Raw genomic sequence first — 15,662 nt, 5'->3', positions numbered from 1 at the left:
TATGGATGTAGAAAAAGAAGGCAAGATAGACTTAAATATGGGACATTCTTTTGACTTAGAATTTCAGTGTATATATATTCTCAGAGAATCCAGTGGATAGGAGAAACTATTGTAATTAGCTAAACTAATTTTAGTTATTTGCGTTTAGTGCAGCAATAAAAAGACAGAAAATGAATGCAAAATGTCATGTGTTTGGGTTGTAATATAAATCACCTATAAACTATAGAGAGAATTCAACAAGTATGTGAATTTTTACTAATAGTGACTGATTTTTCACTATTTGGTAGCTCCTTTGTCACTTTAATTAAATAATAATATTCTCTTTTGTCTTTGAGAAGTTGTGGAGTGGTGCTATATCAGACACACCAAAAAATGCCCATTCTTGGCAGAATAAGAAAGTTAGCCTTTCTTTGATTGCAGATGATGAAAGCCATGAACAAGTCCAATGAGCATGTCCTGGCAGGAGGTGCCTGCTTCAATGAGAAGGCAGACTCTCATCTCGTGTGTGTCCAGAACGATGACGGCAACTATCAGACCCAGGCTATCAGTATTCACAATCAACCCAGAAAGGGTGAGTGTTTGAGCTGATTGAGGTTATAAGAATGGAAGATTGTACTGAAACTGGAGAGTTGGATATGTCAGCCCCATAACACTCACTGTCAGAATAGGTGACCACAGTTTGATTAAATTAACCTTTCCAAGCTTATTCTTTAGGAGTATGTTGACTACCCAGACTTAGAGTTGCAAATGGGATCTCTGTTATTGAGGGGAGCATCTTGAAAATACTGCCTCAGGATACTGACAGAGCCAGCATTGATATTTGAAGGTAGAAGACTAGGCCCCATGGTGAGAATATGCGTAGGTGGATTTAGAGCTTTTTGAATGACCATACCCAAAGAATGTTAATTAAATTAATAGGTTGACAGGATTCTGAAGGAAGCCTTCCAGATTCGGTGGTACTCAGAATGTGGTCTCATCACTTAGAAGATTGTTAGAGATGAAGACTCCATACCCCATCTCTGCTAAGTCAGAATTTGTGTTTTAACACAATTGCTGTGTTATTCAAATACACATGAGAATTTAAGAAGCATTGCTCAATGTGCCATTTCCTAAAGTGTCTTATCAGCTTCTATGGTTTTTTAAAATATTCACATAAATAAATAAAAGTTTAGCTTATTATATTAGACTGAGAAATCCTATGTTAAACAAGTTTAAGCAGATTTCTTTACTGCAGGACTTTTCAGAGCCTTTAACAAACTGATGTGTATTGTGATTTTACAAAAGCAGGATAGTGCCTAGACCTTCCCAAATTTATTTGACCATGAATCTTTTTTTCCCTCAGAATATCTCCTAAAACTAGCTTTCTTTAGTATGCTTTATGAAATACTTCTCTAGTAGACATACTGTAGGTCATTGTCTTCAGTGTATTTTTTAAATCAGTTGTTTAGTAAAGGCGTAAAAGGTACTGAGCACATGTATATTCAAATATGCTATCTAAAATAGGTTGGTGATAAATCCACTATGCTCCCTATTAGTCAAATCATATCTATAATATTTGAATAAGTTCTGGATATCATTAACATAATTGGTGATAAAACTAGAAGGTCTTTAGAGGATGATTCAAGACCTGTGAGATGTTTAGAAACTAGGTCAAAGGAAGACCTCTTGAATAAAGTATAATGTTTAACTGGAAAAGTACAGATTGAAAGAGGGTGAAAAATAGCTATCTCTATTTTTAAGGTTTTCTATTATGTGGAAACAATATTCAGCTTACTCTCTATAGCTACAAAAGACCAGCACCAGTGGGTGAAAGCTACAAGGATCTAGATTTGGGCTCAATTTGAGAGCACACTCTGTAACACTGAGAGCTATCCAGAAATAGAAATGGTTGCCTTGTGCTTTGTGGGCTCCCTGTCACTAGGAGTCTCTGACAAAGGCTGGATCACCTACCCATTAGAGATACTGTAGGGCCAATGGGTAGGAAGGTGGAATAGCTCAGTCCAGTTTAAGATGTGGAGAAATAAAAAGTGTAGTGCAGTTTTCATAAAGCTAAATGTAATTAAATATCCTTTCTTTCATGAAGAGGTGTTTGTCTTTTAAATAGGTGTTTTTTTAATAGCTCCACTTGGTAAATAAAATAGTTGGCAACCATATCTCCATATTCAAAATATATTTGATCTAAAAAAAGCAATGAATTAGATCAGGGGTCAGCAAAATTTCCTGTGAATATGATAAATATTTTAGGCTTTGCAGGCCTGTGGTCTTTGTCGCCAACACTCTGGCATCATACTTCAAAAACAGCCATAGACAATATGTAAATGAATGGATATGGCTGTGTTCAAATAAAATTTTGTTTACAAAAACAAGCTGCAGACCAAACCCTAGTCATGACCACTAAGATTTCTTTGCTTCTTGATTGAAGGAAGCACAAAACAGAATGGGAGAGTATATCTTAAAACCTCATTCTCTAAGCTATCATTAGTATTTGAATTATTGGTTACTTGTGTATTGTGGTGTATAGAGTCGGTGTTTTTTGTTTTCTGTATGATGATGGTTGGAGTCCCCAACTACCAAATATTTCATTATTATTTTCAACCCCTCCAACTCAGAGTCTTTCTTCATTAAACTATTTCTATTGCTATTTTAGTGACTGGTGCCAGTTTCTTTGTGTTCAGTGGCGCTCTGAAATCCTCTTCAGGATATCTTGCCAAGTCCAGTATTGTGGAAGGTAAAGAATGAGTTATTTACTGCATGTACATTAGTTCAGTCCTAACTGTACAACTGAAAAACAAGGGACATTAAAGGAAGCCTTGGGCTTCCCTTGTGGCACAGTGGTTGGGAGTCTGCCTGCTGATGCAGGGGACGTGGGTTCGTGCCCCGGTCTGGGAGGATCCCACACGCCGCGGAGCGGCTGGGCCCATGGGCCATGGCCTCTGGACCTGCGCGTCCAGGGCCTGTGCTCTGCAGCGGAAGGGGCCGCAGCGGTGAGGGGCCTGCGTACCGCAAAAAAACAAAACAAAACAAACAAACAAAAAAGGAAGCCTTGACACTTTTGCCGTAGACGTTGTTTTTCTTTTTTGGATTGACGTCTAATTCCAGCTAGTCTCATTTGTGCTACCTGTCAGTTCTAAACAAATGAATTAATCTGAATACTTTCCTTTTTTTAAATAAATGTATGTATGTATGTATGTGTGTATTTATTTATTTATTTATTTATTTATGGCTGCACTGGGTCTTCGTTGCTGCATGTGGGCTTTCTCTCTAGTTGTGGCGAGCAGGGGCTACTCTTCCTTGCGGTGCGCGGGCTTCTCATTGCAGTGGCTTCTGTTGTTGCGGAGCACAGGCTCTAGGCACATGGGCTTCAGTAGTTTGTGGCACACGGCCTAAGTAGTTGTGGCTTGCGGGCTCTAGAGCACAGGCTCAGTAGTTGTGGCACAGGGCTTAGTTGCTCCGTGGCATGTGGTATCTTCCTGAACCAGGGCTCGAACCCGTGTCCCCTGCATCGGCAGGCAGACTCCCAACCACTGCGCCACCAGGGAAGTCCTGCCATAGACTTCTGACTCCTATTATTTATTCAATAGCATCTCACTCTAAAGCTAATTAAAACTGTCATAAGGTTGCCTAGCTCTCCAAAGAAGGGAGTAAGTGGTAGAGGTATCATGGGACACCAACATAAAAGTTAAGAGATGGCTTTTCAGAGCTCTGGAATAAGGTACCCAAAGGGTCATAGTCTGAATTCAGATATATCACTGGTGTGAATCTGTAAATATGTAGATGAAGTTCAGCCCCAATTACCCACAAGAATGCTGCAATCACCATTTGGTGTACAGAATGGGATTCATTTGCTGCTGGTTTGCTATAATTGACGTGAAAAGTTAATTAAGTGAAATTTAATGAAAGGCTAATGAGCATATTGGTTATTTTCTTTAATTGATTTTTGTAATTTATTTTATTGACGTTTAGTTGATTTATAATGTATTAATTTCTGCTGTACAGCAAAGTGATTCAGATATAATATATACACACACACACATACATTCTTTTTCATATTCTTTTCCATTATGGTTTATCACAGGATATTTATTTTCTTTGTCAACTATTCCTCACTTTTTTTTGATCTAGTTTACTCTTGTATAACAAATCAAACCAGAATTTAATGGCTCAAAACAACTATTTTATCATGCTCACTGATTCCTCTGGGTCTGCCCTTGACAGGGCAATGCAGGGTTGGCTTGACCCTGCTCAGTGATGTCTGGGGCCTCAGTTGGGATAGCTTGAAGGTTGGTGGTTACTTGATGGCCGGGAGCTAGAATTATCTGAAAGTTTTTTGACTCACAAGTCTGGGGCCTGTGCTGGGATGATTTAAAGACTAGGAGTAATGACCAGAGTCCTTATCATTGGACTCCTTAGCATGCTGCCTTGGGATAGTTGGACTTATTACATGGTGGCTCAGAACTCCCAAGCACAAGTGCTCCAGCACAAGGCAGCAGCCGCACTGGTTTTTATGACCCAGCCTTGAAAGTCACACAGTGTCATTTCCACCATCCTCTAGTGTTGGAAGTGGTCATAAGCCTGCTCAAAGGGAGAGAAGTTAGACTCCATTTCTTGATGGGGAAATGGAAAGGTAGCATTGTAGAAAAGCATGTGAGATGGGACATATAGTGGTCATCTTTGGAAAATATAGTCTGCACACACAATGACAGGTTTTAATTTCCACAGTAGCTCACTCCAGCACCCTAAGGGCAGTTTTTCCTGAGGGTAGATTCCATTGTGTTAACTGAAATACATAGATAATCTTATGTGTGTTAAAAGAGATTGACTTTGATCTCCTCTATTGGTAAACTTAATAAAACAGCAAGTGAAGAGCAAAGTATGCTATTATACTACATAGCAGAAACACTCTATTAAGAAATTAAGATATCTAGGAGCTAAGCAGTTCTTTGGTCTTAAATGACTAATTAATGCCTATGTGATCAAATATTGACTACCTTTGAAATTGTGTCTTTATAAGGTGATTAAAAAGCACACCTTCAATGTTGTCAAAATGATAAATTGAACTGACACAGATTCTTACAAATGCAAAGCAATGTATTTAAAAGTTATATTTATGTCTTTGGGTTGGGAATTTCTTAGGCCTTACACTTCAATGTGTGTGTGTGTGTGTCAGTAGAGTAATTAGCTGCCTATTTATGAAATTTTTATTGAAGCTCTTTAGAAATTATCTTAGCTGAGAAAATTTTGTGTCAACGAAGCAGGGTAATTGCTCAGCATGTGACAACTTTCTCCCTCAATTTCAGTATTTGCCTTTGACTCAGGTAGGTAGCAGCCCCAAAATAGTTATCGTCTGTTGGCTACATGGTAGCCCATATAAAACACATGTGGTAGGTTTGCCTTATTGCTAGTCAATAAATGGATTTATTCCCCATCCCACTGCTGTTGTTTATTCAGTGATTTATTTTCAAACACTTACCGGCCTTCACTGTATGCAGTCATAGTAAGGCGAGAAATGCAAACGAATAAATATGATCAGAGCATGATAGATGCATCAGTGGAAATACGAACAAAATCCTCTGTGTGTCCAAAAGAGGGACGTGACCATGTGTAAGTTTTCCCTTTGAGCAGTCTCAGGACAAACTTTGTTGCGCCTGAAGTGAAATCAACAGGCAAGTGTTTGAAGCAGAATCCATCCATCTTGGCATTTGCTCCTCATAACACTTTCAATGAGTAAGAGGTTCAGCTCAAAGAACAAAACCTCTTTGTATCTGTCAGCTTCAGAAAACAGAACAGAGTTTTACATTTAATCCTAGAGGGATTTGCTAGATGCCAGGTACAGGGTTTCACCTGCCCTTCTACCTGGCTTTGCATTGTTTCCATCTGTATTGTCTTGGTGCTGATTCTCAGATGGCGTTATGGTCCAGATCACTGCAGAGAACATGGATGCCTTGAGGCAGGCGCTGCGGGAGATGAAGGACTTCACCGTCACCTGTGGCAAGGCAGATGCCGAGGATCCCCAGGAGCACATCCACATCCAGTGGGTGGATGACGACAAGAATGTCAACAAGGGGTAAATGCGGCGACCTTCCCCCCTTGTGGCATTTCGTTATGGGCTAGGCTCTGGGTTTGGTCTATACTGGTGTTTTATAACTTTACTGAAAGCCCTGCCTAAGAAGAAAGGACTGCTTTGTATCATAACATGGAATTTTAAATTTCTGGTTTCTTGGCTTAATTTCTGAAGGAGTTTCTGTGCATATTTTTGAAGGGAGGAGGAGGGAAGGAGTTGATGAAACAAAGCAATCCCTTTAAAGTTTTTGAGATAATAGTAAAACCTAAGCCTTTTTTGGTTTACAAAACACTTTTGCTAATTTTGTTTCATTTAACAACTAGTATTGTTATTTCTGCATTACAGATGAGTAAATAAACACCAAAAGGATAAATGACTCCATAAAGCTAGGAAGTGGCAGGGCTAGGACTGAAAACCACCTCCTTGGGCTTCAAATCCTATACTCTTCTCTAGTACATGGCAACTCTATTCTGATGGTTTAAGCCCAAACCTTGCAGTCATCTTTGACGCTTTTGTCTCACACCCTACCACCTAGTCCAACAGTAAATCCTGTTAGCTTTACTTTAAAATATTTCCAGAATCGTACTACTTCTCACTACCCCTGCTGCCATCATTTGGTCTGCATTATTGCAGTCGCCTCCTAATTGGTTTCATTGTTTCTAGTCTTGGCCTCCTCCTTCCCCCAGCCTAATAAATTTCCAGTACAGCAGCCAGAGCATTGTCACTTCTTTGCTCAAAACCCGCCACTGGCTTCCAGTGTCATTCAGGGTAAAAGCCAAAGTCTTTTACGACATACAAGACCTTACACAATCCCTCCGCCCACTTCTCAGAAGCAACACCTGGCTTCTTGCACGAATACATCAGCTGTGCTTCTGCCCTCAGACCTTTGTACCTTCCGTTTTCTCAACTTATACCCTGTTCCTATATAGCCACGAGTTGCTCCCTCCCTGCTTCAAGTTTTTTCTAAAATGTCACTTTCTCAATAAGGCCTTCCCTGGCCAGCCTACTACATTATAAGCCTCTCATACACATTTCTTCCCTCCCCTGAATTATATTTAAGAGCACCTATAACTCTCTAACATATATTGTTATTTATTTATTTTATTATATTGCCCCTGGGATGTAAGCTCCATGAGGGCAGAAATTTTTGCTGGTTTATTTACTTCTGTGTCACCAGCACCTAAAACACTGTCCAGCACCAAGCAGTTCTTTTTTTAAAAAATTATTTATTTATTTTTGGCTGCGTTTGGGTCTTCGTTGCTACGTGCAGGCTTTCTTTAGTTGTGGAGAGCAGGGGCCACTCTTCGCTGCCATGTGCGGGCTTTTCATTGCAGTGGCTTCTCTTGTTGCGGAGCATGGGCTCTAGGCGCAGGCTTCAGTAGTTGTGGCACTCGGGCTCAACAGTTGTGGATTGCAGGCTCTAGAGCGCAGGCTTAGTAGCTCCGCGGCATGTGGGATCTTCCCAGACCAGGGCTCGAACCCGTGTTCCCTGTATTGGCAGGTGGATTCCCAACCACTGCATCACCAGGGAAGTCCCCCAAGTAGGTTCTTTAAAAAACTGATTAATTGAATATGTCATACTTCATTGTATTAAGCTTTCTCCCATTCATCCTTCAGGCAATAACTCTATGTGTGGGCTTCTGAAAATACAAAAATGAAGTCCACGTGGTCCTTGCTGACAGGTGACTTACTCTGGTTTTGAAGATAGTTATAAATAAGTCCACCAAAGTTCGGAAGACGCTCATAGAAAACTCTATAGGAGACAGTGAAGATAAAAAAGAAATGAGGAACTTGGTAGAGGTGGTCGGGCAGTATTCGGGAATGACTTCCTAGAGGAATGGCTGCTGCTTGAGCTGAGTCTGGTAAGATGAGTAGACATTTGCTGCATAGCTGTGGCAGAGTGGGCATTCCATTCTGAGGGACTAGCAGAAGCAAAGGCAGGTAGAGGGCATTTACAACAAGATTTTTTAAAAAATCGTTTTAAAACCTTTGTTATTGAACAAAAGGAAGCAATTTCTAAATCAATGAGTGTGTTTGCCTACTTTACAAATAACCCTTTATCTTCCCATACTTCCTGGAAAATTTCAAAATCAATTTGTGTTTAATTCTCTATTATATTTGGTTATTAGGTTGATGGTGTGAACTGATGAACAAGTGTCTATATTATCTGTCACAACAAATTCCATGGTTATTAGGACAAAAAAGTTGATAAACTGAAAATCTGATGCCTTAAGGTATTGGTAGCTAACAACAAGTAGGTTGCCCTTTCCTACAACACGTGCCAGTGGCAGCATCTTAGAACAAAGGACAAGAACTAGTCAGGGAAGACTCTTGAACCCAGGAGTTTAGTTTGTAGTGTGTAGACTGAATGTTTTCCAGCTTGTTCCACAGTGTCAGGGTAGCCTTTCTCAAAAGAGTGTTAATCAACTGAGGCTGCTCTATTTTTGACATTGTCTGATGAGTTAGAAGTTAAACTTAACAGTGGTTAAATAATTTTAATTCAGTCAAATGAAGCGAATCCCAATTTAGGTTAAATTTGACCTTTTGTACATAGAGATTCAAAAACATAAACAGGTTTGAAAATTGTTAGGAAAAGTTTGGAATCTTCGCGACAATTCTTTGGAATCCTCATTGGAATGAGTATGTATCTCCACATACTTATACTTGCTATATTTTGGAGAGGGCACGACCATAAAATGTGGCCTTTCTATTCAGGAATCTAGAAGTGATAATGTAGCACTGAAGGGAGTTTGTTGTGATAGATAATATAGATACATGTTCATCAGTTCACACCAGCACTGTCATAATTAACATACTTGGTCAAATAATTCCTTTAATCAATAAATACTTATTAACCGCCTACATTCCAAGCAGTGTGTCAGACCTGGAAATGTAGCACACAGAGGTGAGTATATCGTATACCCTCCCTTTCGGAAGTTCATTTGTGAGGCCAATACGCAGACGTCTGGAGAGTATGATGTGATGAGTGTTGTCACAGTCAGGAGCGGAGTGCTGTGGCAGAGCCAGGGGAGAGCAGCATTGGTGGGGCTGTGCAGTCACTGAAGGGAGGAACACTGGAGGAAGAGAGCAGGCTTGAGTAAACAGTTTCTTTACATTAAATAACCAGCTCCTGGAATCAGGACTCCTTTGTCATATGTGTGTTCCCTGAATTATTTCAGTGCATAGGCCCTTCCCTGAGAGCTCTGTTCATGTACATTTTTGTGCAGTGGCTTCTTCTTTTATGATGTTTTACACATGTGTTCAGCAAGGCACCCAGTGTAATTAGTAAAAAGACAAGAGAAGTGGTTCTTCTAACTTTGAGCTGCTTACATCTTTTTCCTTTTGTCTCTGTTTTAGTGTCATAAGTCCCATAGATGGGAAGTCCATGGAGTCTATAACAAGTGTGAAGATATTCCATGGATCAGAGTATAAAGCAAATGGAAAAGTCATCAGATGGACAGAGGTAAGGAAATGAAACTTGGCATCCTTGACCTCCTTTGAAGACAACTTTTGCTCGGCCCAGAGACACATTCTGGGCTGATTCTGGAGGATAAGAAAAATAAATAAATAAAATCTCTCTGTTTACCTTCTATACTCCAATTCTCTCTGGTCTATCTTAGCTCACTAGGAAGAAATGCACAAAGTGCGGCCTGCAGCAGTCAGACATCTCCTCCCGATGAACTAGTTTTTAGAGATTTGTTAACATTGGAACTCAAGAAGGGTGAATCTCTGAAGGGTGCCTACTATCTTTGCTGGATTCTTCAGAAAGCTGGACTGGTTATGCTGCAGTTATAACTGTCTTGGATAACGCAGTCTTTAAAAAATAGACTTACCTCACCAATAAGAAAACTAAAGCTCAGAAACTAACTTGTCCAAGATTACATGGCGACTAAGTAATGGCTGAGTCCTGATTCAAACCCAGATCTGGCCAACTCCTAAGCTCTTTTCCACTTTATTGTTCCTTAACGTGAAAGCTGTGTTAGAGGCTAACTTGGGAATGAGAGGACAGGGCAGAAACCCTGTATATGTGTACATGTCAGACAAATCAGAAAGTTTATTTTCTGAGAGTAAACAGGTAGGTCCTGTGTCTCAACTTCTTTTGAACCTCATTTATACTTGTCTATAAAATAAAGTATTAAATTATAAGATCTCTAGGATTTCTGGCAGCTTTAAAAATCTTATTTTTTTTTTTAAATCTAAGAAGTTCTTTGACTTCTTCTACCTTTTCCATTTTACACACAGGGTAACCGAGGCCAGGGGAGGAGTTTAAATGCCTTACCCAAGTTTACTAGCTGGTTCCTGACAACACACAGACTAGAGGTTCTTCAGTTCTTGAGATGTTGTTCCAAGTGCCTTATCTTTCATACCATGCTTGGTGTTTTCATGTGCGGCTGAGTGGTTTTATCTGCTTGCTTTGTAATGATCATCCCTTTGATATATTTTGAGTAGTGCAGGGTCTGGAACATGTAAATGGCTTTATTGCTTACAAAGTAGTTTGACCTGTTTCCTCCTTTTTGCTCCCTAGTAACCCACTGAGGTAGGGAGATGAGAAATGAGAAATTACATAATGAGTAAACAGTCTCAGAGAGGCTGGGTGACTTGTGACTTGCCTAATGCTGGTTGCTGGCAGAGCCAGGGCCAGAAGTCTCCTGAGTCCCACTCCAGAGCTCCTTCCATCATCTCATGCTGCCATTCTCACTAGTGCATCGGGCGTAGGGCTTCAGAGTGGCCCCTTTGCAGTGTTCTTAGTATAAGCCACTGCTTGAGCAGTAAGCTAGGGCATGGTATATAGAAGCATTTGTGTATTTGCGTATCTGTATCTTTTACGTTTTGCTTTTATATCATTTAATTTTTATAATAACCAGAGAGAATAGGTGCTTCCCATTTTACAGAGGCAAGCCGGGCATTAAGAAGCTAAAGGACTTGCTCATGACCCCCCTCTATGTGACTAGGACTCAAGTCTCAGTTCCAAATCTGCTATGCTTCTGCTTGCGCCCAGTGCAGTGCTCAGTTCAAGGACACTGACACAGCTCTGGCCTCAGCAGTGGCAGAGCCATGTGGTGGGAAAAACTGTCTGTGATAAGAGGCAGATTCTGGTCTAGGCCCTGAGCGAGCCACCTCCCTTCTATGAGTAATCAGTAATATGAAGGTGTGGGGTGACATGATCTGTAAGGTCCGTTCTCTTAGAAAGTTGTCCACATATTAGGGATTCCTTTTACAAGTTTACAGTGCAAAATGTAAGCCATTCCTGGTTCTGCGTAGAACATACCATTATGAGCATGGCCATGGCTTTCAGGTAGATAGGCAGATAGCAGCTACCATTTTGTGGGTGCAGAGACTGTGAGAGGCAGAGGCTGTCTCTTAGATGTAAGATGTCAGTGCCCTACTTTTCTGGGCCCAAGGACCTCGTGGTGTCCGAGGTCTTCCTGCACATCTTAGGCAATCAGGTTGCTCATACACGTGAGTTGGTGTACTCATTTCTTCCTACATCTCCTAGGCACAAGTTTAAAACTCTCTTTTGTTTGGGGACCAGGTGTTCTTCCTAGAAAATGATGACCAGCACAGTTGCCTGAGTGATCCCGCAGATCACAGCCGACTGACCGAGCATGTTGCCAAGGCTTTTTGTCTTGCTCTGTGTCCCCACCTGAAGCTTCTGAAGGAAGATGGAATGACTAAACTGGGACTACGTGTGACACTTGACTCAGATCAGGTAAAGAGTCTCAGCCTTTGAAGCGGGCCTTGGGCAGTGTCTGTTCTCTGACATGTGAGTTTTCCTGCTGCAACCCAGAGAGTATAAGTCTCTGGACCTTGGGCCTGACCAGATATAGTATTTAGCCTTCCCTCTGTTGGTAATACAGCTGGATGTGCTGCTTGGTCAGACTCTCTGAACCATTGGAACTCTCTGGCTTCCTCCCCTGAATTCTTGCAAGGACTTTTCTTTTTAGTGTGGGCTAAGAAGTGTGTGTGAGGACCGGCCACCTCCGGTGTGAATGACATCAGGGCCAGCCTTTGAGACTCCCCAGCCCCGCCCTTTGGGAATCATTCTGCCTCCTTTAGAGAGCAGGTCCTAAGCTGTCCCATATCCTGTCGTTTTCTTAAACTACAGAAGATTTCTGCCGACTGGCCTCTGCAGCTCCCACCCCTTACTGGCAACATTTCCAAGCTAGTTAGTGGCTAGGACTTGAACTATTTCCCCATTGGGTTTCCTGTCAGTTCAGGTCTCCTGTGGCCGGGCTTCCCTCCCTGTCTTACTTATTAACCTTTTTGTATGCTGTTTGTAGTCACAATCCAGTCTTAGTGCAGCCTGCCCCCACTTCCTTTCCCCAGTGTCTCTCTCCTGTGGCCTAGCACTCTAATCTCCCTACATTTCTTTTGGATTTTAGATCCATGTGACATGTCCCAGTGTTCCTGCTTTGATGCAGAGTTATGTCATTATCAGGGAAAATGTGAAAGGTTATATGTTTGGCTGCATTTCCTGACTAGTCATCAGTCAACAGATATAGTTATTTTCTACTAAAGGTCTTGCCCAGTGCTATACTAAGCATGTCAAGGTAATACAAATGAGGTATTACGGTCCTTTCTCAAATGGTACTGAAAATCTGGCTGGAGAATTACCGCACATAAAACAATTTAAGAACAAGCATTTTTCTGCTAAATGTGTAGGGCTGTCGAGGGCAGGGGCCCCGTTTACATTCATCCGTGAATTCCTGTGTTTGTAGGTGTTCAGAAGATGGTGTGTGGAAGAATGGATGGAAGAACAAGTGTTCAGTTCCTGTTGTGTTAGGGAGTTTACCCAGTATATTTCTCGTTTTAATTTTTACAACCAAAGGTTTACGCATTACTGCTGACATTCCATACCTCTCTGTGTCCCATCCCCCCTTCCTGGGAAACTAAGACCCTAACAGATTAAGTGTCTGGCCCAAGGTCTCACAGCTATCATGTGGTAGAGGCAGGATGAATGATAGGATGGTAAATGACAATTCAGGGAAGAGAAGGAGAAGTTTGTGTCTACTGCCAGTTCTAGCCCCTGGCCAAGAAGGACATCTCCTTTCCTGCTCAGCCTCCTTGGCCCTCAGCCCTCTGGAGAGATCTTCTCTGTCCAGTAACCTCTCATCCCCTTCTTTCTGTGGTGTAGGTTGGCTATCAAGCAGGGAGCAATGGCCAGCCCCTTCCCTCGCAGTACATGAACGATCTGGACAGCGCTTTGGTGCCGGTGATCCATGGAGGGGCCTGCCAGCTCAGTGAGGGCCCCATCGTCATGGAACTCATCTTTTATATTCTGGAAAACATCGCATAGACAGAGAGGACTTCATTTTTTTCTGTTCAGACCTGTTGCAACAGCAGTCATACCCAAATCATTTGCACTTTAGAACTGGAAAATTAAGATTTTGTTAACACTATTAATGGGGGAGGGGGTAGGGTGGGGAGTTGGGGGACGGGGTGGGAAAGGGTGGGTGGGGGGACAGATGTTCCATAATTCTAAGTCTTCTATGCATTGTCCACCGAGAAGATCTGGGCAGCTTCTGTTACTGCACCACAGTTACGCTATCCTTGCAGCTAATCCCCTTCTGTTACTGTTTAGACAAGAGTTCTGCTCCTCTGTTTTAAGACTTACTTTTGGTCTTGTGCTCAGAAATGTTCAGATGGGTACAGCCATCACCAAGGGTGGGGTGGGAGGGCAGAGGGGAAATAAAAATTGAAGCATCAGTCTTGAACTCTTTGTATAGGATGGATATAAAAAGGACAGTTTCACGCTGATCTTGTCCCAGTTACATCACAGCAACTTCAAGTAGGAGTCACACTTAGATTTTTTGTTTTTACTAGATTATTTATTGAAGTGAATCAAAGACCCAAAGGATTATCTCTCTTCTATTCAAGGAAGGGCGACTCAGTGTAAATGAGGTCACCTGGATAGTAGAGCCAATTACAGGATCTCTCAAGATCTGCCAGAGTGGATGAGACACTGAATCGGGCCTTTCTGTGAAAGCTGACAGAATATACCCAAGACATTTTTAGTTATAATATACACTAGAGATATTTTATTTTATGCCATGCCATGCCCTGCCGCTTGCAGGATCTTAGTTCCCTGACCAGGGAATCGAACCTGGGCCCTGGCAGTGAAAGTGAAGAGTCCTAACCACTGGACCACCAGGGAATTCCCTACACTGTAGGTATTTAAAAAAATATTTTATTGAGAAATAATTTAAACTTCCAGGAAAGTGGCAAGTTAAAAAGTCCACCACCACCACCACCTACGTATGCTTTACCCAGATTCAGCTATTGTTCACAGATTAACTCATTTGCTTTATCAGTGTTCCTTTCCTTTTCTCTCTCCATAAAAAATTGAGGCACTTGAGAGTAAGTTGCATACATCATAGCCCTTTATCCCTAAATACTTGAATGTTTGTTTCCTAAAAATTAGCACATATTCTTACATAATCATAGGACAGTTCTCAACTTCGGTGTGATACTTTAACCTAGCATCTGTCCAATAATGTCCTTCACAGCATCTTTCCCCTCCAGTGAAGCTTCCAGCATGATAAGACAGACATGGTAAGTTGCTGTCATGACTCACCTTTATCTTTTATGTCATTGGTATTTTTGGTGAATAAGGTTCCCCCAACTCATTTCTTAATAGAAAATGCCTCATTTTGTATTCAGTTGGTATTTCCTCATAATTAGGTGAATTACACATTGTTGGCCAGAATCCTACCTAAGTGATGTTGTGTCCTTCTTAGGACACAACAGGGGTCACTTAAGTGACCTACATCAGGGGTCACTTAATGTCCTTCTGCCCCTCACTGATGGTAAATTTTCATCACCTGGTCAAGGTGTGGTCCAGTTTGTCCACTGTATATTTTCCCCCTTGGAACAAATAACCAATACGTGTAGAGATATTTGCAGATCATGCAGATATCTTGCTCACTGAAATTTCCCCTTACAAGTTAGCATTCTCTGATGTTTCCTGTCTGAATTGATCTTTTACTATAATGGCTACAAATGATTTCTCAATTCCAGCGCTTCCTCTACCTTTATCAGTTGCACTTGATTATCTATAAGCAAAAGCCCTTCTTTCTTATTTATTCATGTAATTAGTTTTCATTATGGACTTGGGATTACTTTTTGAATGGTGCTAATTCATTATTTTAGTGCTCAAATGGTCTCAGCTTTGGCCAGAGAGAACCCCTTCAGGTGAGCTCCCACATCCTTGTGACATGCTCCTAACATTTTTCTGAACACTTCCTTTTCTGGCCTAACAAGATGCCCCAGGGCCATCTTGGGCTAACCCTGTCCCAGCCTTGGAATCAGCCTGGTTTTGTTTTTTTTTTGTTTTTTTTAGAGGAAGTGGTATTAGAAGCCAAGATTTGATTTACCAAATAATATTTGGTTTACCAAATAATATATGTGATGCACTCTGATCATTTTCTCCTTCATTAAGAATTTATTTTGGTCACAGACCAAATAGATTTCACAACCCACAGTTTGAAAAACACTGCTCTAGGGCAACTCACTTCCTTGGCACTGGCATCTTCTAAACACCCAGGCCAAGCGAGAGGTTGGTCCCTCTTCAGTGAAAGCACAACTCCAAGAAGCCCCTGGA

The 15,662-nt window shown here is 41.4% G+C and overlaps 1 protein-coding gene across 2 annotated transcripts in view; it reads left to right on the top strand.

The window, feature by feature from the left end:
• The window catches only part of ZFYVE9 (zinc finger FYVE-type containing 9), a 185,438-nt gene extending 172,006 nt beyond the window's left edge, over positions 1–13,432 (top strand). For both annotated transcript variants that reach the window (XM_082834095.1, XM_082834094.1), the window contains 6 exons: positions 421–571; positions 2,648–2,728; positions 5,902–6,064; positions 9,419–9,524; positions 11,595–11,771; positions 13,197–13,432. In XM_082834095.1, the coding sequence (XP_082690221.1) occupies positions 421–571; positions 2,648–2,728; positions 5,902–6,064; positions 9,419–9,524; positions 11,595–11,771; positions 13,197–13,358 (840 nt within the window). In that variant the 3' untranslated portion in view covers positions 13,359–13,432. The remainder of the gene's footprint in view (positions 1–420; positions 572–2,647; positions 2,729–5,901; positions 6,065–9,418; positions 9,525–11,594; positions 11,772–13,196) is intronic.
• Positions 13,433–15,662: the final 2,230 nt, after the last annotated feature.

This window comes from Leucopleurus acutus (genome assembly GCF_964270905.1).
Source record: "Leucopleurus acutus genome assembly, chromosome: 2".
NCBI classification, from domain to species: domain Eukaryota; kingdom Metazoa; phylum Chordata; class Mammalia; order Artiodactyla; family Delphinidae; genus Leucopleurus; species Leucopleurus acutus.
The sequence above is the reverse complement of the archived record's forward strand: the minus strand, read 5'-3'. Positions and strand labels throughout refer to the sequence as shown.